The sequence below is a fragment of the Musa acuminata genome, chromosome BXJ3-1 (genome assembly GCF_036884655.1).
Source record: "Musa acuminata AAA Group cultivar baxijiao chromosome BXJ3-1, Cavendish_Baxijiao_AAA, whole genome shotgun sequence".
Taxonomy (NCBI): domain Eukaryota; kingdom Viridiplantae; phylum Streptophyta; class Magnoliopsida; order Zingiberales; family Musaceae; genus Musa; species Musa acuminata.
This window is the reverse complement of record NC_088349.1, coordinates 3855455-3883107: the sequence shown is the minus strand read 5'-3', so window position 1 is coordinate 3883107 and position 27653 is coordinate 3855455. Positions and strand designations below refer to the sequence as shown.

The following is a 27653-nucleotide window of genomic DNA, read 5'->3' as shown; positions in this document are numbered from 1 at the left end:
TGACAGATTAACTTAAATCCAAAATGCAAAACCTGAATTGATGAAGATGTTCATTATATATACTTACTACACAGCATGAATAAGACTTGAAGATAGGATCTTACACTTAGATTTCATCTTAATTTTTTTTTGTCATTAATGCATCAGACATAATCTAATATACAGTATGGTTTTTTATATTTTATTATTAGTAGATTATGGTTTTTTCTATGTTGTTATTGTGACATGTTGACATTTTGGTTTTTTTTCCTATGTTATTATTAGTAGATTATTTTTTTTTTCTTCGTTGTTATTGTTAGATTATGTAGTCTAAAACTTAAGATATATTAGAGATTTTTTTCCTATATTATTATTAATAAATTATCATAATATTTTTTCTATATCGTTACTCTCGCTTATATAATGACATGACCTCTAGTATTGTTATGCAGATCTACTGAGCTTTATTATATCGGAAGTATTATGATAATTTTAGATTTTAATCCAAATTAAATATTTTTATATTCTAAAAATTATGTTTTAACAACTTCTCATTCGAGGTACATAGAAGATGTCATCATGAAAGAAGAACAAAGGAATAAAGAGAATATTCTTTGATCATCCACATCAATAATAGAAGCAATCTAACTTAGTTTATTGCTCATAGGCTATTTTGTTTTATGATTTCTTCCATAATCTTTGTTGTTAAGATTGTAATCGAATTATCACAAAAATGCTGCATGAAATTCTTGCAATATATTAAAGTAATTTTTATATTGAAAGTGAGAGTGCTTAAAATAAGGACATTTATATATGATAATAATAAAAAATACTAAATTGGTGGGATTCCAATCCATTCGATTTTATTCTTTTCAATTTAATTTTTTTCATTCATTTAATCCATGTAATATTTTTGATATAAATTTTTTATTTCATTCAATCAATTACTAATTAGATCATCTGAACTTTAAAGAGATTTGAACACTATTAATCTTTTAGTCTCCATCAAATATATTTAAATTCCTGTTTATTACTATCTTATCCCTGTCACGTGAGCGGCGCGTGGTCCGCCGATGGACGACCCACACCGGGACACGTGGAGATCACGTGTAGCCCGTCATTTCTTCCAACAACGCTGCGCCCGCCCACCTACCCTGACGCCGCGTGCGTCACGGCCCTGAGCGTGATTAGCCTTTGGATCGAGATCAAACGGTCGTAAACTCCCCCACCACACCCCGCTCGTGGGCTCAATCGGTTCTGGGAATATGCCGCCCCCTACGCCATTTATGAAATCATGGAGGGGCATTTAGGTCAGTGCAGCAGAAATCGAGTGGCTCGGGTTTGGCCCGTGGTTGTGCCCCGAGGCCCCGAAGCAATAGCACTACGAAGAGGAGAGGCATTTGGTACGCCTCCACCTCCCCCTCTTGTAATTCCTTGTTTGCCCCCACAAAGCATGTCCTAATACCTATTTAATCCCCTCCTATTTTCACATTAATTGCTGGAAAATTAATTTGTTCCTCGTGTAGTCCAAAATTAAAGGGGAGTTAAAATTATATTATTTTATAAACAATTATAAAATTTATTAATACAAAATGTAGTGGAAGGACCGAGCGTTGTTCTTTATTCCATGAAACAAGAAAAAGGTATTGGAAATAAGGAAAATAAGAAGAAATATATATATGAGAAGATGTAGGAATTTGTGGTGGCATTTCAAACATATATGTGCAGAATATGAAATTTAGAAAACATAAAAGAAATTAGCGAGGGTAATAATGTCAATTCATTTACTAATCTGAGAGAGAAAAGGGTGAACAGAATTGAACTAAAAATCTTCGTAAAGCGGCGGACTTCGTGTGGCCGCCCGTCCTCGTAATATCCTCTCCTCTCCCTTCTTCCGTGGTCCATCTTTCCGTTTCCAACGCTGATCTCCCATCGGATTTCTCCCAGTTAGCACCGAAGATTGGAATTCATTTGTCGTGATCGAGGAGGTTTTAGTTTGAGCCTATCGTTGGTTCTCTTCCGTGAGTTCTCTTCTTCTTTCGTCGCCGTCAGTGGTCGCGGGAGTTTCGATCTCTAGGGGTCGATGAGATTTCTCCATTCCGCGATTCAGGTGGGAGATGGCTTCTTCCCCGTCGAGTTCGGGTGGGTTTCTTTGCATTTCGGATATTTTTCTCTTCGTTTTGGGGGAGTTTTGTGTTGCTTTGGTATATAGGGTTTTGAATTGGATTAGGTGGGATTGACTGCGCAGTGTCCGTGGAGTGCGCGAACCTCTGCAAGCTCTATAAAGGAGAAGGCGGCGGGTGGTACGAGTGCAGCGTGCTCTCTTGTGCCTGGAAGGCGCCGAGGGTTCTTACTGGTTCTCTCGCCAGCACTACCTTGCCGCGGTGCTCGGCTTACCATCGTGATGAGAAGGTTAGGGTGAGGAGAAAGCGCTGGTTGTGCCAGGTGAATGCGGTACGTTGTTGCTTGAATTTTTGTTCTTTTGGAAACCTGCGGAGTTGGAATGTTGTGGACCTAGCTTTTGCAAGGTGTCGGTTTTGTTTGGTCTTGGCAAGGTAGGCAGTGGTTTACAGTTCACTTTTGAACCTTGGAAATCGTTGGTTTTGGATAACTGAAAAAGATCGCATCTTTGAATTTGCTGTGTTCAAGAATTGATTAAAGTTGATCAGGACTGGTGGTCAGATTATTATTCAGCATTGATTGGTGATATTAGTTCTTTTCATGCTGAAGATACCTGTTAAAAAGGCTTTACCTTGTGAAAAGTTAAGTCTGAGAGCTCCAAAATGTTGTGCCAAATTGCCCCAGGGGGTTTGGTGGCAAATTTTGTTTGGAAGAGCATCTTGCTTACTTGTAGTGATTTGCATGGATGAACCGTTCCATCCAATAAGGCACACTGAAGATGACCCCATTTTAGGGTGGATAGTGAATCACATACCATCTCAATCTATAACCCCACCAAAGAATAAAACCTAGGGTACATTGGTCATACCTCTCATTATGCATTGCTCTGATTTGATTCTGGTACTCTGGTGTGTTATCATTTTTGAACTTTAAATGTTTTTTATCATACCAGTTGATATTGGAACCATGCTGATCTATACCTTCTTAGTTTGATCAATTTTGTTTCTTGCACTTAAATACTTGACGTTCCTGTGCAAACCACATAGAATTTCTCTTGACCAGTGCTATCCCTCACTGATTATGTGGTATTTTGGAGGCACTTTGGATGTCATTTATGTTTCCTATCCTGTTGGCTTGGAGATCCATTAGGGTGCAACAGGTCTCAACATGGCTCGGACACCACAAGCAATTAGTTCTCGATACTCAATTGTAACTATCCAAGTTCAAGCTCTTATCCCAAAGACGTGATATGTATTATATACTATATATGCCATGATCCTGACTCAAAATTATGTCGGTCTTATCCCTCCAGAAAATTATAAGATGTTCTTTCAGGTGGGAATGATGACATACTATAGTAAGCATAACCTGCCCCCAATATGGGACTATTTTGGGATATAACAATACTAGATTTTTAGATTCTTTCTTTAGTGTAGATAGTGTTTTTAATCAAGATATATTAGGTCATGTTTCCTTTCTGACATATGTATCAGGACTCAATTCTTGAAATCTTGTCGTGAGTCAATCAAACTGACCATACTAATTGCATGATTGGACCCTCTGAATATTTTGATAACTTGAAATTTTCCTTCAATTGGAGAATGGTTCTCTCAGCTTTTTGGTAATTAAGGTCATGTCATGGTGTTAGGCACTTGTGAGTTTGTTGCTGTGTATGTAGTCTTACTGTGCTTCTGTTCTTCTTCAAGCATAAATAAACCTTCAATTTTGTTTTTAAAGTTCATCCAAATTTTCAACTACAAGGTTCATTTTCTGGAACACATTTTCCTTTGATATGTTCTTGCTCTTAAATTTACATGGAGAATTTGTTAGTTCTTTCTTATTATATCTTCTACTGACATGTTCAAACATATTTTAGACAGATAGCATTCTGTTGCATCTGAAATCTTCCTTTGAAACTTCTTTTATACCTCTCAAGAACTTTCTCCATACAGTATAATTGCTGATGCTCTCGTGTTTATAAGTTATAACTAACAATAAAACTCTTTGTATGAATCCTGTACAAATCATCTAATAAACATGTATGATAAACAAGTTCTAATTAGTGATTCTTCTTTAAATTCCTACTAGTTCTAATCATTTGTTGTTGTATGGAAAAATATAAATTGCTACTTTTCCTGGATCTTCACTGCAAGGAGTTATTTTCCAGTACTTACATCAGGACTGTGAACTCCCTTTTACTTTTCATGTTCCTCACTTGATGGCCCTATCACTTATTGCTTCTTTGACAAATATTTTTAGTTGCAAGCAAGTTTGAGCAACATTTGGCTTTTCTAAATAGTTGCTAGATCCAAGGTATTTTGTATGCTTGTGATATGACAGTGCTGATTAAGAAGTATATCTATTACTTGAGGCCAAGTTCAAGCCATTTACTAACTCGGTAACTTATTTGCTGACAATAGAAATGTGTATGGCACTTATTTGTCTGATATGCTGTGGGATACAAGGGTGTTTATTTCTGTCCTGGCTTGTATGGTATATAGTTGCACTTTAACCTCTCGTTTCCTTAAGACTACAGTTTCCTTATGATGCTTATTTGTCTGATCTTTGTGGTTTTATGTTCTTAGATTTAACTCTTAAGTTATTATTCTAAAAAAAAAACTCAAGTTATTATTTATACATTGACAACATTTGTGTTTTGGAGAGTCAAATTGTTTTGCATTCTAAAAGTTGTAAAGGAACAAATATGATATCTTAATTTTCAAGATGCAAGGCCAAACCTTTGGTACACATGTTTAATGTTACTTGACTCATAAACACAAACTCATAGTTCAAAGTACTTGACTCTTAGATTGACTGTTGTGGCTGATAGTCTATTCATTTATTTGTTTAACATCCTTTGTTTAAAATCATCTCATCTTGATTGATTGCAGAACTCTTGCAAGTTATGGGCCATCTAGACCTGTGGTACAAGTAACTTGATCGGTTCCTAATCAGATGGACCCAACTATACTTGTTATGCTATTCTTTTTTGGTTACTTTAAGCTAATCAGGTAGAGAGCAAATGCAAGTTGGATACATCCATGAATTGTTAAAGTAGATGAACTTGTTTAGTGTTGTGAATATAGTCTCAACTCTCAAGAAATATATGGTTTTTCTTAGTCTACAAATTTCAAGACTAGTAGCTTTTCCCTCCAATAACTTTGCATTAAGTTGTCAAAATGTGCTTATTCATAAAAACGATGTGACCTATGCTTATATTGATAATAGATGTTTATATAAAAAACTAATGACAAATGTTCTCCGCGTAAGGGGCAAAGTTTATGTCAAATAATTGGTGCCACCGGAAGTTACTTCCACTTTTGGTTTGCTTGATTTTATTTCATTCAAAAAGAGCAATTGAGATCATATTTGGCATTTGTTTGTATAAAATTATATCTACGGATGGTATACGGTCATATAACTGCTATTCTAAGAGCTATGTTGTAGTCCTGGATTTTTGAGTTAAGCTTTGTGTCTCCGGGGAAGAGATAGATAGATAGATAATAGAGAGAGAGAGAGAGAGAGAGAGAGAGAGAGAGAGAGAGAGAGAGAGAGCAAAAAAGGTTCTTATTTTAGGATGTCTCTTATCTTATAACTAGTCATATCATTAACCATTGTAGATGATCACCAATATGGACATGAGGAATATGATCTCAGTCATTTTGTACTTACCCTCTTTTTGGAGAGAAGCATATGTACATCGAAAGCAGCTTATTTGCTTATACCATCCAGAGAATTGCTATGATATTGAAATTTTTTCTTTAATACACCATCCAAAGAAGCTTCTTTATTTATGCGGAAAAATAAATGAAGGGCATTCTATTGTTGGCTTATGTGGAGACTTAAGGCATCAGATGCTTGACATCTGGAACTTCACATATGACCTGATTTATAGGGCAAGCAATGGTCATGCCTCTCTCTTGCATGGTCTCATTTATTTTATTGAAAACATTCATCAGTTGTATCTTTCTAATTATTAACAATGTAAAGTAAGCCAATAGCTTCAATTCAATATCAAGATCTACACTTGGCCTACACTATTTTTTAACTGAGAAAGATATATGACAATTGTTTAATGCTGCAATTGGCAATGCATTTTCGCATTGATTTCTAGTATCTATTTGATAATTTTGCTTCAATTAGTCTTCCAAATTTTGTATAAATAATAACTAGTTGATTTCTAGTAATATGTTTCTATTTTGGTTATATAGGTTAGATCTGAAGACCTTAATGAGGGACAGTTGGGATGTACCAACTCTGTTGATTTTTCAGTATATGAATGGTTTTCTAGATCACATATTACTCTTCAAACAAGCCAAAAATGGAGGCTTGGTTGTGCTTCATCAAATTCGAGCTTCTCTGATAGCATTTCTCCTGATTCATTGTGGGAGGTATTGAACAAACTTATCCTGTTCTTCCTTTGTTTATCTGAATGATGACATTAAAACTTGCTTATGATTCATATGTGATTATTCGTGTTAAATTTATGACAGGAATATTTGTAATGAGTCTACTGAAAGATTTTTTTGAGTCAGGAATTTATATTATATTGTTATTTATTATGTTGTTTATTTTTCATCCATGTGTGATTTGCATTTTCTTGTCAGCAAAAAACGACAAGTCATTTTTTTCATTTGGTAAGGCCCTCATGCTTTAGAGTTTAGATCAAGATAGGTAATACCGAATGATACCGCCCGGTACGGGCGGTACGTACCGGTCCAACGACATACCGGTACGCGGACTGTCTTACCGTTCGCCCCGCGTGGGGAAGGAAAATGCGACGTCGCCGAGGCGATGCGACGTCACCTTTTAAATAAATATAAATATAAATAAATAAATAAATAAATAAATAAATAAATAAATATATATATATATATATATATATATATATATATATATATATATATATATATATATATATATATATATATATATATAAACGAGGCGACATCGCCTTGCATGGGAGAAGAGAGAGGCGACGTCGTCGAGTTATATAAATATAATATAATATAATATAATATAATATAATATAATATAATATATACCGAACGGTATATCGCTCAGTATACAGTTTTGTACCATACCGAGCGAACGTCGAAACTCCGGTACGGTACGAAATTGCAGACCTTGGTTTAATTACTATTAGCTATACTTTGTGGGGTATTGTTTTAGTTGCACCTGAACAAATGTTTGCAAGGACACTAATGTGTATTTTGTCCTATAGGCTTAAATGATACTAGACAAGTTCACTAAGATTAAGGAAAACTAAAGTGACAACGACTGCTTTGGTAGTTCATGAATTAGGGAAATGTGAATTAGGTCTATTGTCAATAGCTTAAGTGTTTGATCAATAATGACGATGAAAAGGACTATATCTTTAATTAGAAAAGTTTGTTAAGCTGATATAGGATAGAAGTTGAATGCTACAATGGCGTTGATCTGAACAACAGTTAAGCTTAAATTGTTGGTCATAGATATCACAATTCAATTGTTGTTGTCTAGAGTTCCATGAAGTTGATAGTTGACTTGAATGCTACAATGTTGTTGATCTAACAATTGTTGCCAATGGTCATAGATATCACAACTAATGGTGGACTACAAGTTGAATGTCTATGCCATTATGTTTCTTCATTGTAAGAAAAAGAGAGCTAGATAATAGAATAATGTCTGTTATCTTGGTACATCAGGTTATAAAAATGCCAATTAAATGGTGCTGACCAGGATGGTAGATGAAATGAATCAGACCATTAGTTTTTACAATGCAAGAATTTTAGCTCCACAAAGGTCATAAAAAGGAGTGAAATTGGTACTCTCATTTTGTGTCATTTTGACTAACATGTATGTCGTAGTTGCCCCTGCTAATGATTTAAGTTACTGCTTTACCTGCTGATGCATACTATTTGAACATGGTGCCAGCACTCAATATATCTTGTATTTACTTGTTGGCTTGATTGTTAAACTTCACTGTTTGGTGTGATTGCTTTGGTCTGTTTTAATTCTGTCCAATTAAATGATTCTAACAGGTGCAAATAACTATAGTTTAACTGGACTAGAACTTAAGAGTTTCTTATCCTACTCACTTTCGTCTGTCTTGTATCATCATGGTCTACAAGACCACAGTGGTGAGTGCCTTGGGCACAACCTGATTGCATCATCCAATTGTAAATGAAACATGGTCACTGATTCAGTGTTACTGTGTCCATGGCATTATATGTATTTGATAGCTGAGATATCTGCCTCCCTTATATTTTAATATTTCTGCTGGCATGCCTATGCTGGCACAGTTGGTGCAAGCCACCAACTGTCAGAGGACTTGCCATGGAAATGTGGTCCTCAAAATAGATCAACCAGGAAGAGTCAACTCACCTGGTGGTCTGTGAAGAATTCAAGAAATGAATGATTCTCAAGTGTTCTGTAACCAATGTTTGTAGGTCATAAATACAAGATGCAAATTATCTTTGGACTTTCTTTATGCTTGATAAATGACTTGTGCATTCACCACACCGGTTTCCAGTTCTTTTATGTTTTTCAGAACAGGCACTTGCTGACAGTTTGGTATTTTTGTTAGCTATACTTTCATTAATGATTCCATTTCGTAATTTTTACAAGGACTTTTTGTGTGGTCACTCAAGGGCTATAAAAATACTCAGCACAAACTGTGGTGAAAGACATTAGGAACCACAGCTTGTTCTGTCATGTTGTTTGGTTTCTGTAAGACCCGAAATTTTAGGGCACAATTTAGGCAATAGGAATCCAGCGAACTTCCTCATCTCATAAACCGTAGAAACACCCTCTCTACACTTATTCTGCATTTATTTCTGAGACCAAGCAATTTTACTTGATTCTGATCTTCTCATGTCCTCATTTTTGCCCTTTTTAAGTTAGATAAAAAAGGAGTATGTGATTTTGATAATTTCTTCTACTTATCATATGTATACTATTTGGATACTTATTGGGGGAGTATAACTACTGATATAGAAGTGCCTTTTGTTTTCTTGCCTGACAACAATTTTACAAAATAATATTCTTTGGCCTTCATCTTGAAGTCCTATCTGAAGGTTTTTTCTTGCAAAGGAAAAGCAAAATTTGTCCACCTATCAAGCAATATTAAAAAAAAAAACCAGTTTCTCTTCTAATTTGTTCTCTTTCTGGTAAAATATGTGGTATTAGTATTTGTATGTTGTCAGTAGCTTTTAGTATTTGTATGTCAGCATAATTACTGGTTTTTGAAGTTGAATTTCCACCTTTTTTTTATGAAACCAGGACCTGAAACCAACTATTTCTTATCTTGCGCAAGAGGAACTGAAGTTAGTGCATGATGCTTTGAAGGTAACCACTAAGAACTATGTTTGCTACTTAAAGTGCTACCCCTTTGCAGATGTTGCAGTGCTTTTTTGTTTTGGTTTTAGCATGAATTTCTCTGTTTCCAGAACATATTCAGAATGTAGGGAAGTTCACATGTAAACATTCTTAGTTGGTCAGTGCAGCTTGCGTTTGAAGCACATGATGGGCAGAAACGGCGAAGCGGGGAACCCTTCATTATTCATCCTGTTGAAGTTGCACGGATACTTGGAGAACTTGTAAGTAATATAGCTGTGGAAACACATTTAAGCTTTAAGTAGTCATCATGAAATTTATTCCACAGCCAGTTGTGTCCTTTGATTTTCACTAAATATCATCAGGACCTTAGCTGTTTGACATTGCATTGATTTTATGTAGGAACTGGATTGGGAATCCATTGCTGCTGGTTTATTACACGACACTGTTGAAGATACAAAATTAGTTACATTTGATAGGATAGAGAAGGAATTTGGTGCTACTGTACGACACATTGTGGAGGGAGAGACCAAGGTAGAAGATATACTGTAGCCATGTAGATTACAACATCAAACTCTTGATTTAAGTTTTTGTGTTATTTACTGACTTAGGTGTCCAAGCTGGGAAAACTAAAGTGCAAAAGTGCAGATAGTTCAGTTCAAGATGTAAAAGCTGATGACTTGAGGCAGATGTTTCTTGCAATGACAGAAGAGGTGCTCACATCATGCATATATGAATCATCCTTTTTGACTTTATTGCATTCGATGGATATTAATGAAGCAATGCTTCTGATAGGTTCGTGTTATAATTGTCAAATTGGCTGATCGTTTACATAATATGCGTACTCTATCCCACATGCCTCCACATAAGCAGGTTTTTCTTTTTTCAATTAATTGTTGCTCCTTTCAGAGTGACTTTGTTGTTTCCAATATTGAGTTTCATTTTGTTTGCAGTCCAGCATTGCCTTAGAGACACTTCAAGTGTTTGCACCTTTAGCAAAGCTTTTAGGGATGTACCAAATTAAGGTATGTCTACTGGAATTTTTTGCAGAACTTGCATACTCTTGTGCTTATATATCTTGTTATCTTGCTTTGACCATCCCCTTCTATGAACATCCATAATATCTTTCTGTAGAAATTACAATAACATACATGTAAAATTACATGAAAAAACATTGTTCTGGGATAATATCTTTCTGGGTTAAGTAGACATCAGTGATAGTGGGTTAAAACCAATGAATAAGATCCAAGTGAAAGATCCGCACAAGCTTAGGTACTAACTCATGGAAACACAAGATGGGCAGTGTAGATTTAGTTGTCACTAGAATAAAAGAAACCTTTCTTTTATATCTTTGGTATCAATGTAGAAGGTTCACCGCACTGGAGTGCATCCTACTTCTTATTCTTGGGTATTAAAATTATGTTTAATTATGCATTTAAATGTAGGAAAAGTATCGATATAAATATCTACTTATGAAATATTGTAGATCATTGATTGTATCTCGAGTGTTCTCCAAAATGCCAATCCTTACATGTAGTAAGAGGCTTCATGGCTGTGACATATTGCAGTTCAGCTGTAAGTGGTGAACAATATGATTCCTGAAAATCACGAACGAGAGCATTATAATATGCATCTACAGTTCCAGGTTGTTCAAACTGCATTTCACTTGGATCCTTCAGACACTAGTCTGATCATATCAAAAGACTTCAAAAACTAACATGGATCCCCATTAGGCTAAGAATTCCATCAGTCAGTTAAAATAGCTTGCCTTATTGAAGAGAGGTGGTCCTTGTTGGGTAAATTATTTATAATTTATTTCAAAATTGATCTTGAAATTTTGCTTTGGCTTGTGTTCTTGTTTGTCTTGAAGAATATGCATGTCTTCAGGAGTTACCACCTTTTGGTTATAACATGAGCATCCATGGGAGCAACCCAGGTTTATCCAGAATGCGCCATTGTGTAACTATAAATGACTCCTTTAACAGCTACAACATGTAAGATTTTGTCTACAGTACTACTTCCAGAATAGTGCAAGCATGGTTTAAATTTTTAATGCTGCACCCATATCAGTCCTTAAGACTGGCATGGCTTCGGTAAGCATCAACATACTGACACAGTTTGGAAAATTCAGACAAACAGAAATCCTGCTTTAGGGTTTTTCTTGAATTTTTAATCACATATAATAAAAAAGATTAAAATAAGTTATTTGGTCTAGGAAACAATTAATACGAATCAAACCATATTTCAAATATGGATTAAAAACCATATCTAAAGATTATAGAAAACTTTTGAACATGATATATTTTATGTAAAATACAATAATATACCTGAAATTATAGCTTCTACCACCAAAATGATTGTAGTGAGTCCATGAGAGATAGTTCATTGCCCTTGATGCGACTCCACTATGGATCAATAAGGTACATTTGAAGGACTGATGTATAAGACTACTCCCACAGCATCCGATATCGGTAAATCGTCTGCCACTGATGTAGTAACATGATAGAAGTCATGGTCTCATCATTGATTATATTAGACAATTAGATTCAGATATACCTAATTTGGGAGAAAATTCGGTTTGGATTTTGAGATTCAGCCTTATTGTTGAAATTAAGCATCCCTTTGAAGATTCAAGCGAGTTTGAGAGAGATTGTATGGGAATTGAGAAGGAATGGGTGACAATTATAGAGGGAATGAGGGAAAGTGAGCGTGGACAGGAAAGAGGGAATAAAGCTATTTAAATTCTTGAACTGGGATCGGCTTACCACTTGGTTCAGGCCTGATAATGGCAGAAACTGGACTGTAAGCTCAGTTTCTGCTGGTTATCTGATGGTAACTTGGCTAAGTGAAAAACCATTTTCTGTGTGCCAGTTTAGGCTTGGACCGGCAAATACCATCCAGTAGGAAGCAGCCTGGGCTAAAGCTGATTACATGGATGCATGGAAATCATTTTCGCATTGATTTCTTTCAGGCCTGGAGATAATTTGGGAAAGTTGTTTGTGCATTTGATTGATTTTATGACTCAGGCTGTCAGACTCTTATTTTTAAATCCTTGTTCTGATTGTTACAACTTTTAACTGTCATATTTTTTGCAGTCAGAACTAGAATATCTGTCTTTCCTGTATACAAATCCTAGTGACTTCGTGGAGCTAAAGAAAAGAGTTGAAGATCTTTATAGAGATTATGAGAAAGAACTAGATGAGGTAATTTTTTTTCATCTTAATTAAATATGACTTAAATAATAATTTATTTTTTAATATTGCAATTATTTGGTATCATAAACCTTTATTTTGTAAAGGGAAAATTATTTCAACACTCATTCTTGATAGGCTAAGAAGATCTTAAGGCAAAGACTCGAAGAGGACCAATTTTTGGATCTTGTTTCAGTGAAAACAGAAGTGCGGTCTGTCTGTAAAGAGCTGTACAGGTCAATACAAAGACTTCAGTCTTGGTCTACTTCTAATATTTGAGTTATCTACTTTGATCACTTATCACACAAATTGGCAGACAGATAGAATATTCAGGTGGAGATGAGGAAGATTATATAAAGTGATTTTACAAGTAAACTCATTGTTAAATACATAAATAATTTGATATTCAATTTATGTTTGAATGTGCACTGTATCAATTATAGTTGCATCTTAATGAATGAGTTCCAATGCATATTTTCATTTGTTTTGAGAATCGAGGAGGAAAGATGATCAGATGTAGCCTCATGTGCTCATTCCATATCTCATAACTCTCTGGTATATTATGTGAAGTTGATTTTGAGTATATAGTCCAAAATGATTAAAACCTAATTTACTAATAGTAGGCCAGTCAATCTTGAAGAGATTATCAATTGTTTCTTCCAGATGATGGACTACTAGGGTGTCTATGAAGGCAAGAAGAAGCTATCTTTCACAAAACCCACAGATATACTCTGATGTCATTAATAGTAACCCAAATAACTTATTGGCATGTTGGAGCTGAACTTTCCAGCATAGCTTAAAATGCTTTAGTCTATGGTTGTAGCTGTAGGCCACTGAAGTCTTGTGCATGTCTCCATTTGTTCTTTGTTTTAGGCTTTTAGGCTTTAGCAAAGATTGGGCACAGTAGTATGTAAAATTGTGCCTCCTGAAAAAGTTAAATGTCATTCTAGTTAGTGTTTTCATCAAGATTTGAATTGCCTCTTAGAAGGTTGAAAGCTAGGTTTCCATGACAAGATGTTGAGAATTGAGATTGTGTCCTTGCATCTTATCTTATTCATGCTTAGAAATTAACAGTAATAGAAGTTGAAGAATCATTTTCTATAACCTTCCACTAGGTTTAAAGACTTATTCAAGCAGGTCAAAATTTCATTAGAGATAGCCACTTTTTGGCACATACAAAGTTACAGTAGTCTCCTTAATAGTAAAGTTAAGGATTGGCAAATTCATCTATATAAAAGAATAAGTTCAAAATCTACACTCTTGATTCATTTACCCTTAGTGCAACTATTGCCAGCTCTTCAAAAGGTCAGACTAAAAACCAAGTTTGTTAGTCTCGGTGGTACTCCCTGTTTTGGCCAGCAGCTAATATACTGTGCTGCCAGCATATTTTAAAGAATCACTCTTCCTTCTAGGAGATTCAACAAAATGAAACTGATAAAAACAAAGAATAGGAACAAAAGCCATCAATTATAAGTAATACCAAAATACTTACCTTTTCAGAGTCTGAAATCTCCTTTCTAGCTTCTTTCGTTGTTTCGCCTTCTCTGGTTTCCATGCATTATCTTTAAGATATTAAACCACGCTAGTTCAGTGCTTGAAAAGACCCATCGGCCAACACATCTTTGTGGGAGGAGACCCTAGATTTCAGGTGTTGTTGGATGCAACTTTTTGGCTAATACTGTCTTGCAAAAGTGTTAAGCTTTCTCATTTCTGAATGGGTTGATTTTGTAATGACTGATATAAATTAAGATTGACATATGCCTTCCAACCTATATTAAAGAGTCAAGGATCTTTAACCAACTACATGCTATCCTATAGCACTGACACTGATATTTTATGTAATCTTCCCTTCTGATCAATCTTTTATCTTGTATAGTATTCTTTATTTTGTAGTTAAACTACTGAAAGTACATCATTGCTAATTATTTTCTTCAGCAGTGTTGCTATTATGGGGATTTTGATTGTTCTTATCATTCGTTCATGTGACTGATGATTTATTTTTTGAGCATATGATAGTGTGTACAAAGCTGTGCTGAAATCGAAGAGGTCAATTCACGAGATCAACCAAATTGCACAGGTCCGGATAAATGCCTTAGCAGCTTAAATAAATTTAGACTGATCTTCATTATTATGTATCATAGTCTGGTCTGATTTTCCAAATGCTAACTCTAGTTGTTTATTACCAGCTCCGAATTATTATAAGACCGAAAACCTGCAATGGAGTTGGACCTCTCTGTAGTGCACAACAGGTGGCAAATCACATGTGTTCATAGCATGCCATTATTTTGTGACCAATGCTTATTATTTTCTTTTAATATTTAGATATGCTACCATGTTCTTGGCCTTGTTCATGAAATCTGGACCCCCATACCTCGAGCTGTGAGTAACGCTTAGCTGCATTTTCAAAAGAAATTATCACAGCTGTAGTGTTTGATAAACTGAATTTCATACATGACAGATCAAAGATTATATTGCTACTCCAAAACCCAATGGCTACCAAAGCCTCCATACCACAGTGATGCCCTTTCTTTATGAGAGCATGTTCCATTTGGAGGTTCAGGTTATTTCAAAGCACATGTTCTTCATAACTGCATGGGAAATTTGATGTGGAAAGTTTACAGTGTATAAATGTTCTCTCTATGGTATTTCTAGTTAATCGCCTCGAGAGCATAACTTGTTTCTGTACTTTTAAATTGACAGATAAGAACAGAGGACATGGATTTAATAGCTGAAAGAGGTATAGCTGCTCATTACAGTGGGAGAGTAGTTCCTGGTTTGGTAGGGAAAGAAATACCTGGTGGGAGAAATTCAAAAGGAAAGACCACTTGCTTGAACAATACTGATTTTGCTCTCAGGGTATGCAAGCTATTTTTGCTTATTGTATGTGAGGGCATTCAAGTAGTCACCTTATGGTATTATTTTGGTACTTTGTGAATCTATTTCTTTTGAAAAATATATTTTGTACACTTTCCAGATTGGTTGGCTCAATGCTATCAGAGAATGGCAGCAGGAGTTTGTTGGTAACATGAGCTCTAGGGAATTTGTTGATACTGTCATGCGAGACCTGTTGGGTAGTCGGGTGTTTGTTTTTACACCAAAAGGAGAGGTGGGCCAATTAAGGAGTAGTTTTGTTTTAGCAACAACTGTGCAGCCTCATATTCTACAATTACTTGATATTTGTTACTGTAGATTAAAAACCTCCCTAAGGGTGCAACTGTGATTGATTATGCTTATATGATTCACACTGATATTGGAAACAATATGGTCGCAGCGAAGGTACACCATTAAAAATTTGTGATTAGACCTTGACATTGCTAATGAAATTTGATGTTGAAATTCTTCCCTCTTTCCAGGTCAATGGTAATCTTGTTTCACCCATGCATATCCTTGCCAATGCTGAAGTTGTCGAGATAATCACCTACAATGTCAGTAATTGGAACCCTTTTCTTAAAATGTTTGTGTTATATATCTATTTTTCTTGTTGGTTGTTTTCCAGAAAACAAGCATTTATTTGTAATTATAATAGTTGCATCAAGTAAATACTTTTTGTTCATTATCCTTACCTCTCTCAAATACTTAGTAGATGATTTTTAAGATGGTGATGAAACTTGGAGGTTTATGGTTGCATACTAATAAATTACTTGGGCAAAATGTTCTTCTGAGACAACATACTGTAGACCCAACTATGCTATTTATTATGCTATTTACACATTGCAATTCCTGCAGTTCTCTCCACATTATTAGTTTTAGGATATGTAATTATGAAGCTCAGATACTGCAAAATGCTTGCTGTACCGCATCTGTGGCAATCCATGTTAAACACCGAAACTTACCTGATCCTTAAAACATGTCAGGATACTTGTACAGTCTTCCTAGCTGATATTAATGTATGATTTTTATGATAAGATCATTTATATAAAGGTCTAAGACATGTCAAATATAAGATTGACCCCCTAATACGTCATACAATTTGTATAAATGGTTCTTATACTTGTGTCTAAATTTTACAAAGTATAAAATTATGATGATATAGAGAAAAGCATTGTTGTTCACAATGTTATTAGTCGGACTTGTTGCCTTAATTGAAACTGAGCTGAATGGTCTTTTGCTTATCATCACTAATTTAGAGTCCTTCGGCTGATTTCTTACATTGGTCTTCTCCACACTTTAGCACCTTACATAAATCCTTGACTTGATTCCCCAGTGATAGTTATAGTTAATCAAGCCATTCTTCAAAGTTTCAAGTCTCTGACTGGCCATATTTCATTAGTTCAACGTAATTTAATCTTTTGTTAGGCTTTATCAAGCAAATCAGCTTTCCAAAGGCATCAGCAATGGCTGCAGCATGCAAAGACTCGAAGTGCCAGACACAAAATCATGAAAGTAGGAGTCATTTAAGTTCTACTGTTATTGAATATTTTTGGTTGTCTGGTTATTTCATGAACCTTTGTCTTCTATCAGTTTTTGAGGGAGCAAGCTGCACTTGCTGCAACAGAAATAACTGCAGATACGGTTAATGATTTTGTTGCCGATCTCAAGGATGGGGGTGAATATGAACAGACATTTTCCAGGTCTTCACCGAACAAAAGAAAATCCATATGGGAAAAGATGCTTGCGATTGCCACGGAATCAACTTCCACAGAGAGAAAGCATGACCTTTTACCAGTTCGGAACACTAGTGACTTGCCTAAAATCAATGGAAAGTACAACAAGATTGTGCAGACAATGTGTATGAAGATCAATGGCAATCCAATGACCAGAGATGATGCTTTTACTGAGTTTATATATGGAAAGATTCCTACATATAAAGAGGTGTTACCTGGTTTAGAAAGCTGGAAAGCAGGCAAAATTGCATTGTGGCACCATGTTGAAGGCAATTCAATTATGTGGTTTTGTGTAGTATGTATCGATCGCAAAGGTAACAATTTATTGTCACTCTCCATCCGTGGTGATATGCAACCTGAAAAGTTTGTTCTCTATTGTCAAGATGAAAGCCTATCTAGAATCGTGCAACTTCCATGTTCTAGGTGCAAATATATTCTTTACTTTCTAATTCATTTACACCATTCCAGGTATGATGGCTGAAGTTTCATCAGCACTGACGGCTGTTGGGATTAGGATATGCTCTTGTGTGGTTAGTGATAATCAAACATTTTATGACTTTAGTTCTGTGATTTATGGTTGCATTTTCAGCCTTAACCTTCAGGTTTTTATCAAACAGGCAGAAATTGACAGAAGAAGGGGTATGGGTGTAATGTTGTTTCATTTTGAAGGAACACCGGACAACCTGGTATGATTGCTCATCTTAATTCTTTCTTTTCTAACCGTATATGTTGTTTCTTATTCATAAAGCGATTATAGGTGAATGCATGTTCGAGTGTGGATGTGATCCTTGGTGTTTTGGGTTGGTCTGCTGGCTGTAGCTGGTCCAGTCCGATGGACGACCACAATTTTTTGTGAATACTGCAGGAACTCAGCAATGTTATGATGGTAATCAGTGAACGAAATGTATTTCTCAGCACTAATTTTGTAATGAGGTTGTAGAGCGTAGATAGAGTCGAAGAGGTTTTGGATTTATTTGTTGAAACCGATACAAATAAACATGAGCAGATGGTTGAGTTAGCCTGTTGATCAGCAACATGTACATAGGTTAAAGAGTATAAAACAAGACATACGATCATAATCTGAGCCTTGTTATTGTAAGCAGGATGGAATAAGCTGATATTTCATTTGCTTTAACAGTTGATGAAGTCATAGAATAAGTATAGAATGAAATCATCCTTTTGATTGACTCCGTCATCTGTGAGCTTAACTTATGAGAAATATGTTTGAAATCATCGAGCTGTGCAGGTTGTGCTTCGAGGAATGCCTCACTGCCACCTATGAATAATGCGCACTTGCAGGGGTTCTTTTGACACAGCACATGATCTTATTTCCATTTACTGATTGGATTATCATTATCTTTCCGGATTGTTGTGTTCTTTTATCAAGTGATAAGCAACCTTGATAGTTTCTGGGCGTTCTTCTGGATTGTCGTTCCATTGTCATTATCAAAGCATCTCTCAATCTTATGGGGCTTAATGGTCTATATTGGATTTTAGTTTGACGATTCACTAGAGTTTATCATTGATTATTTGTGATATTTTTGTCAACAAAATTGACGATATGAAAAAAAAAAAGATTAAATATTTTATTTTCGTAAATATGGATTCAAATAGGGAAAGATAACTAATGCGGGATAATTTATAATTAGTTTGAGATGTTTTGACAGAAACAGTTATACTTTTATTATAATAAATATAGCTTTGAAAGAAAATATTAATCTACTCGACAAAGAATTAAAATTACCTAAAGAAGACTAAAGAGTTCTTGAGCGAAGGGGGGATGATAGCTTCTCAATGGGGTCGAGGCTGTTGGGAGATATTGAAGAAGATGTTGCCCGCGGAGGGAATAGCTTCGGCATCCAATTGGAAAGCTGAACAAACTCGGTAGTTGTTGGAAACAGCGCAGTAGCGCCGCCCTTGCTTCCTCTCCCCTTCTGGGCAAGAACACAGGCTCTTGAGTCGATAGAAAAGCCTGAGGGGTTGTTGGTCTCGTCGGCGAAGAAGGCCGGACGTCTTCTTATTGCTGATGATCGTCGGAGAAGGTGCAACAGCGTTTGACGTTAGTTGATCTCTCTCAGACTCTCCTGGAGGCTCCGATCAAGAAGAAAGCATATCGAACGTGATGCTGCCACTTGCTGTCTGATCTTTTTCCCCTCGTCGTCTCTTCTTCTTCTCTCCTCTTCTCACCGCTGAAGAGAAACCAACTGCTACTATGGAAGAAGAGATGAGGAAGTCGCAGGTTTTGCCCGGAAGCCTGCGACTTAAGAAGGTTGTGATCTACCAACAGCTTCTAAAGGGCTGCGGCTTCTATCTTATACGAGGCTAAGTAGTAATTAGACTTGTTCAGTCTTTTGATCCTTAAATTTTAAAAATTTATATTAAAAATTTTATAATTATGAAAGTGAAATATCTAACTTCATTTATCTTAACACTATCGGTTTTACTGACGAAAGTACGCAAACGATAGATAAAAAAATAATTTCAATGTCTCATTTACGTTTTGGATGGTGACGGACGACGACGCCATTGATGGCCACGGGTGGTTATTATGGATGAGGAGGGAGAGCAACGACGAGAAATGAGACAAAAAGAGAAGAAGAAAATGACAACGTAGATGCCAACGCTTTGCATCTGCGTCGACACCACTCGACAACTATGTCGACACTGACGTAGATGCAGATGCATAATGTCGTTTGACATTTACATCAAAATCGACGCAGGAATAGATGCAAAACAACATCGATCTGCATCTATGTCGACGTCGATGCAAATACCGAGCGATCCTTTATCCGCTCTATATTTGTGTCAACATCGATGTAGTTGTTGAGGAGCGCTAACGTAAATGCAAATCAACATCTATGTCATCCTCTTTCTTCTCTCCTTTTGCATCACCTCTCACCGTCGCTCTCTCTCCTCATCCACAATAGTCATCCGTGGCCTCCAACGGCGTCGCTATCTATCATCATCGAAAACGTAACTATGATTGAAATTATCTTTTTGCTTATCGTTAAAATGATAACGTTAGAGTAAATAAAGCTAAATGTTTCACTTTTATAATTATATGAATTTCAATATCAAAATATTAAATCTAGGGATCCAAATGCTAAAGAAGTCCAACTATATGAGGTAATATATAATTAGCCCTCTTATACACTGATGTGATGGAAGGACTCCTAATGTGATCCGGCGAAGGGGTATCTCAAGCGTGTTGCGTGTCCCCCCTCCACCCACAACTTATTTGACCGACCATCTTCGTTTAGCCGAGTCCTACTCCAAGTAGGACTTGACGAAGTGATATGCTGATATAGGGCTGCTATCTACAAGTCACCTCTTGCTTCACTAGTTAAGATCAAACTTCATATCAACTCGATTTGATTGGAATCGAATTGAACTTGTCAAAAAAATTTTGAGTCTAATTCGTACTCAACAAAATCATCCACGATGCTTTCACTATCTTTTTCATCCACTAATTATATATGACCCCCCTAGATCTTATTAGCATTGCAGTTCCTATACTAATAAAAATCTATATTGATATCCCTATAATTTTAAAAATAAAATAAAAAATCTTATTTATCTTAACGTCGTTAACTACATCGATGGAAAACACAATACGTGACATCACATACTGTATTGACATAAAAATAATGGGCAAGAAAATAATTTTAACATCATTTCTATTTTTAAGGACATTATCGATAAAAAAATAATTTCAACATTTCACATGTTGAAAATAAAAAAATTAAATTAAATTATTTTTTTTCATCACTTTCTCATTAATCTGATGTTACAGATCATATTTTTCATGCAATTGACCAAATGAAATTATTCATTTGGCTTTCAAAACTATATAGATCCTAAATGTAAATTTTTTTAAAAATTTTAAATATAGTCTATGGATATGGTCAGCTAATAGAGTCTTAAGGGATTAGCCCTTTTTCACCGAGTAAGTTGCCCCTCTGCTGGGGTAAACTCATCTTATTTTCACCTCCAAGAAATCCAGTTTTTGGTTTAATCAGCTATTAACAGCCAAAGCATTAGCTAATAGGATGAGGTTTGACCTCGACAAGTTCATATCGCCCAAACCATTTGGTTTGGGCTGCAACATCTATCCCCCAAACAATTTGTTAATATCATCTTGTTTATCAATGAGTGGTGGATGAATCAAAATGATCCATTAGGAATACATTATCCAAAATGAACTTCCCTGATCGTTCTTTTCTCGTCTTGCAACAACAGATCACATCTCTCATAACAAAATAGATCGGACTTTGCAGGAGTCATCGATGCATCAGACTCCATTCAACTCATTCATATGTTCAAAGCAAAGGATTAATTCCCTCAAAAATAGAGAGGAGCTATATCTATGATGTTTTAGGAAAAGAAGATCTCAGGAGTGATAAGTCTCAACATGTTCTACTGTGTTAGATGACATTTTGGGCTCTGGTGCTGAAGGAGCTGTTTGTACCCATCAAACTCGTCCACAAATAAAAGTATCCTTTCTCTGACACAAAAAGAAGAAAAAGCAAAAGTTGAATAAGGCAGAGAAGAGCTCAATACTGAAACCCTACATCTAGTATCTTCTTGCTTAATGTCCAATAAGAACAATTATGCAAACACAAAATAGCCTTTTTGATATATATGGAGAATTAGATCTGTGAAATATGCATTCGAGCTGTTTGCAAATGATGTAATTATACTTCTCGGTAGTAGACTGAATGAACTAGTTAGCCTTTATGGTGAATTCAGTAAAATAAGACAGAAGATATGCATTGATTGTCACAAGTTCTATAACTGCAAAGCCACAACTTTTGTTCAGAAAAGAACACCAAAATTATCTCTCAATATAAAGTATAGCCATCCACCAGAAAAAAAATAAAAATTCAAAGTTTTATGTGCGATTATCTAAAGCCCTTCCACCACATACCTCAAAGTAATCATGCAGCAAAAGATTCACAAAGCCCGCAACCAGAATACATTAAATTCGTCTTCAGATTCAAGTAAACTGTGCAACAAAACAATAAGAGCCTTTTAAGTGTGACACTTGCCTTTGCAGTAGCAGTCTCTTTAGCTGACTTGTATCAGCCACGCCCACGCCCTCCACCTGTGAATTTGAAGTCCATCATAAAAGATCATGACCATGAAAAGGGCAGATTGGGTTCGTCATCCATATAACTATTAAAAGGGCACAAAAAGGGCCGATTGGGTTCATCATCCAGATAACTATTAAACGCATGGACGAAATCAGTGAATGGTTACCTCTGACACCACCACCTTTACCACCAGCTCCACCCCTTCCACGACCACCGCCTTTGCTGCTTCCATCATCTTGACCACGTCCAATGCCTTTGGCAGGCCTCCCACTGGTGTCGTCTCTACCTCTTCCCCTTCCGCGACCAACACCAGGTGGCTTCCTATCTGCAGCAAGAACATCCAAGAAATGAAAATAGCACCAGATGTTGAACACGAAGAAAAACTGCATTCCGAGACTGCATGGACTCTCAAATAGAACTGCCAGCTATCCAGTTCAAGTTGAAATTAGACTGCCAATATATGGTTTGCTCCTTAGCCTAGGATCTGAACCAACACAATCCTTAACTATCAGACTAAAAACAGCACATGAGGTTGGGCTTGCTTAATATTTTGTTTTTGACCTTTGTCCAATATGAAATTATCTACTATGCTATGTTTCACACACCTTCAGATTCACACTAAAGACTTAAAACAGGATGACATTTATGTCCCACTTTGTGACACACCATGGTCCATGGTGACAACTGCCCACCAGAGTGGTAAATGAAAAAGATGTGCCACACATTATATCATATGAAAAAGATTGGGAGCCCAAAGAGCAACAATTTCATTTTCTTCATCTACTGTCCTTATTTTTGGTATACAGTAGTCATCCATGAAAAAGATGTGCTACACATTATATCATATGAACTCATGACTTAACATGGACATCAAGAATCTCACAGTAGCTTAGGTTTATAAATAATTCTAAAGCATAAAGAATCTAAAAAATTACCAGTGCGACTCTTGCTGGTTTCTTCTTGTACCTTATCAATCACCTAGAACAGCAAAAGTTACAATCAATCAAATTGTCGGTCATGAAACATATTTCCATAATAATTCAAATTAACAAAGTGCTTATTGCAGACACATCAGCTACTACATATAGTAGTAAAGAAACCTCGCACAGATAAGAAACCAAAAGGAAAAAAAGAAAATAACATCAACAAATATGTGGCTTTCAACAATATATTTAACAAGACACGAAAGAAGGAAACGTATGTTTGTGAAATAAAAATAACTTAAAGGCAAAGGGGTTTAGAAGCATGTCAAAAATATCGTCTGTGGGATCATTTCAGCCCCGCCAAAGGTGCATCCAGGTATTGACTTTCCACCACAAGGTACAACAAAATCTCCATTGTTATTGGCAATACTTCCTCCTTGTGCACTCGATAGAGGGTTCTGTGGAAATATCATAGCTTGCCCCAAAAAACAGAACCGTGGAAGAAGAAATGTGTCCATAAGTGAAGGGTTGTTCGTATGATTATCATCAAAGAATACATAATTTATACATCTCCAGTTTTGAATGTTTTAAGAATGTTCAAAGTGGGCACATGGATATTGTGCAAATCAATCTGTGGTGGTCCCAACATCTCTCACTTGTTCTCTTAATCTTGCAGCAGTTCTTCCATCATATGTAACCTTTGAATAGGGATAAGGCACATATTCTTCCAATTTTGAGACTTAATCTCAACAAAAAATTATATATTTTGTTGGGACAAGAATAAGAATATCAAGCAAAGCTATAGATTAAAAAACTGTGAATTGTGGAAGTGACTGATGCCCACTACAATTGCATAATGTTAATGTCACAAGTATGTCGCTACAATCAATCAGGAATATTCATGGTGACTTGTACTTAGTGTTATTCATAGAAATGACAAATACAATATGCATAGTGTCAACTTCAATCACATTTACAGGTTTTCATCCCAACATCGTAAGTGCTCTAAGGAATAGTGAATTCCCATAGAAAGCAGCACCACTTTGACACTCGTATAGATGAGTTCTTCAAGGACATTCAAACCCTCTTTGAAGGCTATGGACAGAGTGAAGCTCTTCCTCTCAAATTGCAGGATAGCACTACACATCATATGAATGATTATAGAAATTATTTAAGTGCTCAACAATTTGTTCTTACCGAATGAACCTTTTCTTTGGGTACCCAATCACAAGGTTAGATTGTCAAGATGACATGCGATGTGGCCAACCTCATTCCCCTTGATTTTTTATTATTTCTCTAAAGATTCCCATAATTGAATAATCAGTTAGGTTATTATTAGATCACACATGATTAATAAAAATAGAGCCTTGATCCAATAACTAAATTCTTTCATGCCTCACGTGGATCGATCTGATGGGATTTCTATTGTAGGGTTTTCCCTTGGCCATAGCAAACACTGCTTAGCTATAGCAATGCGTGCAATAGAATTTTTGCAGGTAGACTCTTGAGCCAGTCTGCTTCCCCCTTTGAGAATAATAGGGTATTCTCAAAGGGCTGACTAGAAGAACATTCATTTTATGAAGATTTAGGGCCGACTCAAAAGAGGAAAGATATTTTAAATGATGCATCTTGAACCCCTAAAATGTTATTCGGATCTATACAATTTACTTTTATCTCAACTACTAGAAACCTGCAAGCTTAACTACTTTAGGAATTTCCTATAAATTCACTAACTATAACTTTTGTAGCTAATTCCCTCATTTTGGTACATATAGCTAGCCTAGCAAGATATCCCTAAACTCTAAAGTACCTTTAAACTTGTTGTTCTATTTTTTCAAAGCTCATAAGAGGTCTTGTCACTTTACTCATAAGGAACTCAGATTTAACATGCAGAAAGTCACACAAACCCCCACACACTAAAAGGTTTGAAACTAACAAATTGAACATTAACCATATCATTGTCTTCTTTTTACCCATTCCAGAGCTCCATTCCATTAAGGTGCATAAGAGGCAGTAACTTCACAGATAAAACCATGAACTTCACAAAACCTAGCAAGCATAGAGGTATACTCATCATCCCTATTTGATTTGAACATTTTTATTTTCCTTTTAAAAAAAATTTTCAGCTTCAAGTTTATACCATAAATATTTTAAGCTTCATCTTTAAATATTATTAAATATACATTGGAAAATTTTTAAATATTTAATAAAAGTTATAAAAGAATATTTTACGACCATGAGAGAGAATATCATACATATCATGAACCGCTGTTTCACCTGGACCACTACAAAATGGGTGATACATATCGGTCCAATTATGAACTCGTACACAAACCACCCCAGCTTTGAGCAGTCCACTTCGATCTATTAAAAAAATTTAATTAATGTTCTTTAGGGCTTGATTCACGAGCCTTTTTCAGGCTTTCTTCCTTCAGTCATTTGTTGCTCAGCATGCACCACCAATAGGTACACTTACTCCTCTCCTCTTTCTCTTCACAGGGGCAGTTCACTCCGACCCATTAAAAAAAATAATTAATACTCCTTAAGGCCAGTGCTCACCTCCTTCAGTTGTCCACCTCAAACTGTGCACCGCCAACGAGCATACTTCCCTCCTCTTCCTCCTACCCCTCTCCCTCCACTGCCTCCTCTTCTTTCTACCCCTACCTTCCTTCTCTTTCTTCATCCTCCTTCCTCATCCTCTTCCTCCATCACCCCTTCCTATTCTCCTTCTTCCTCTTCGAGTCACCATTACATTGGTGTATAGGGGTTAGTACACAGGTGCCGATCGATCCGACCGAGGACCAATATGGGTCTGATACTTGAAACGACATTCCTTGATATGTGATATCATTATGAATAAGTTCAAGAAGTTATGTATGCCCCTCATCAGGCTCCCACCCTCTTCCCTCCCTATTCACCAGCAACCCCACCACTGTCTCCTCACTCCCCTTTACTCTCCCTTTTCTTCTCTTCTCTCCTCTCTCTGAGGCCAACACTCGTTGCTGCCACCCTCTTCCCTCCCTATTCAACTCATCTTTCATCTTTCCTCTCTCAAAAGCCAACAACTATCACCACTACTGCCCTCCCTCTTCTCTCCTCTCTTTGCTGCCCTCCTTTGTCATCCCCCCTCTGCCTCTTCCACATATTCTCCCCTCTTTGTGACCTAAGGCTCTGATGAATTGATGGTTACTCTAGTTATTGCAACTATGCCTCCACCTCTTCTTCATCTTTATCTATTTGTTCCTCTACTACTGAATCTCTCAACCTATATTGCCATCTAGCTTTGCAATTGCCATCTAAGGCACTAATTGTCTATCAGTACTATAACTAATTGAAATTCTACCTTAATAGGAGGCCAAATAATCTATACAACTATATCAGAAACATAAGTAGTTATAAAGATCATGGGTTTCAACCCAGGCTCACAATATATTTGTTGTGAACCAAAACATATTTAGCAAGTGTTCATTTCCAGATCCATAAAGAAAAAAAAAAAGAGGACCTGGCACCAATTACATGGCCAACTATAGCAAGTTTCCAGCTGATCTTTGTTATTCAGTCTAATATAAACTATGCAGAAAAGTTTCTTCAATCAGCAGGCATAAAACGTTCAATCTGAATACTTCCATCCGGACTATATCTACCACGTCTGATAGCTTGTAGCCAAAGAACAAAGACAAGGCAAAGCAATCAACCTAATGGAAAGACAGAAAGACAGATCCACATTTTTATCACAAGATTATGATGCATACCTCGTCTGGAACTCGAAGATACTTAATGGTATTCCCACGAATATAACACTCAGGCATCCTCCAAAAGCGATCACCATCCTACAACCAGAATGACATCCTATAAGAAACATGAATATGAGCCACACCATCAAAATTCCAAAACTGAAAACAAAGAACAAAATAGACGAAAATAAGAAAGAAAAAAGCTTTTACCTTTGAGGTACAAATAACCTCACGGAGGTGTATATTCATCCAGGTATCGCAGTTCACCAAGTGACCATTGTAAGTCTCCCCGTTCTTCAACTCCACCAGCTGCCCCAACGAAAGATGACCATCAAAACGGCACATCAAACACGAGCACTACCGACAAAGTAGCAAAAAACCTAAGACGAAAACGAGAGAAGCTAAAGACATCCGATCCTCTTACCATAGGATGCCCTTGTGCTGTCTTGAGAAGTGATAGCGGAAGCTGAAGCGTAGTGGCAAGAAGTCAACATCAACATCTGTCGCAGAAGAATTCACCAGAGAGAAAAGAAAACTAGAGAAAAATTACCATCCTTGCGAGACACGACGATGAGATCAACAAAAGATCGGAAGAACAAGCGACCAAAAGGATGAGACGCGGCCGCGATTCCGGCGACCGTCGAGCGGAGCTGGATGCGATCGACGTGGTCCGTGGCGACGGAACCCAGAA

General features: G+C 36.4%; 2 protein-coding genes across 3 annotated transcripts; one reads left to right on the top strand and one right to left on the bottom strand.

The window, feature by feature from the left end:
• Positions 1 to 1826: 1826 nt before the first annotated feature.
• On the top strand, positions 1827 to 18407 carry LOC103987163 (putative GTP diphosphokinase RSH1, chloroplastic). Of its 2 annotated transcripts, none has more exons than XM_018818030.2 (24): positions 1827 to 2121; positions 2228 to 2424; positions 6312 to 6491; positions 9364 to 9429; positions 9588 to 9680; positions 9820 to 9951; positions 10029 to 10130; positions 10213 to 10290; positions 10371 to 10442; positions 12513 to 12620; positions 12747 to 12844; positions 14625 to 14685; positions 14795 to 14857; positions 14931 to 14987; positions 15067 to 15168; positions 15309 to 15464; positions 15583 to 15714; positions 15798 to 15884; positions 15962 to 16033; positions 16905 to 16991; positions 17070 to 17526; positions 17681 to 17742; positions 17830 to 17898; positions 17970 to 18407. In XM_018818030.2, the coding sequence occupies exons 1-24, from the start codon at positions 2097 to 2099 to the stop codon at positions 18066 to 18068; spliced, it is 2655 nt and encodes an 884-aa protein (XP_018673575.2). In that variant the 5' UTR covers positions 1827 to 2096; the 3' UTR covers positions 18069 to 18407. The 2 variants fall into 2 exon arrangements, with proteins under 2 accessions (XP_018673575.2, XP_009403657.2); XM_009405382.3 differs by having other exon boundaries at positions 2228 to 2433.
• Positions 18408 to 21335: 2928 nt separating this feature from the next.
• On the bottom strand, positions 21336 to 27653 carry LOC135628645 (probable U6 snRNA-associated Sm-like protein LSm4). The gene is made up of 8 exons (XM_065135443.1): positions 27513 to 27653; positions 27387 to 27428; positions 27173 to 27271; positions 26981 to 27058; positions 23241 to 23283; positions 22472 to 22630; positions 22261 to 22316; positions 21336 to 21716 (listed from the first exon to the last, which is right to left on the bottom strand). Exons 1-7 carry the CDS (start codon positions 27513 to 27515, stop codon positions 22294 to 22296), a joined length of 447 nt encoding a protein of 148 aa, XP_064991515.1. The 5' UTR covers positions 27516 to 27653; the 3' UTR covers positions 21336 to 21716; positions 22261 to 22293.

Excerpts from the sequence above, each read along its gene's own strand:
- LOC103987163 (XM_009405382.3), top strand. The coding sequence starts at position 2,097 with ATGGCTTCTTCCCCGTCGAGTTCGG. Across the intron at positions 10,291-10,370 it reads ACATGCCTCCACATAAGCAG|TCCAGCATTGCCTTAGAGAC; the intron begins GTTTTTCTTTTT and ends TTTTGTTTGCAG. Across the intron at positions 15,715-15,797 it reads TTTTTACACCAAAAGGAGAG|ATTAAAAACCTCCCTAAGGG; the intron begins GTGGGCCAATTA and ends TTGTTACTGTAG.
- LOC135628645 (XM_065135443.1), bottom strand. Across the intron at positions 23,284-26,980 it reads ATCTTCGAGTTCCAGACGAG|GTGATTGATAAGGTACAAGA; the intron begins GTATGCATCATA and ends TTGCTGTTCTAG. Across the intron at positions 22,317-22,471 it reads TAAAGGTGGTGGTGTCAGAG|GTGGAGGGCGTGGGCGTGGC; the intron begins GTAACCATTCAC and ends TCAAATTCACAG.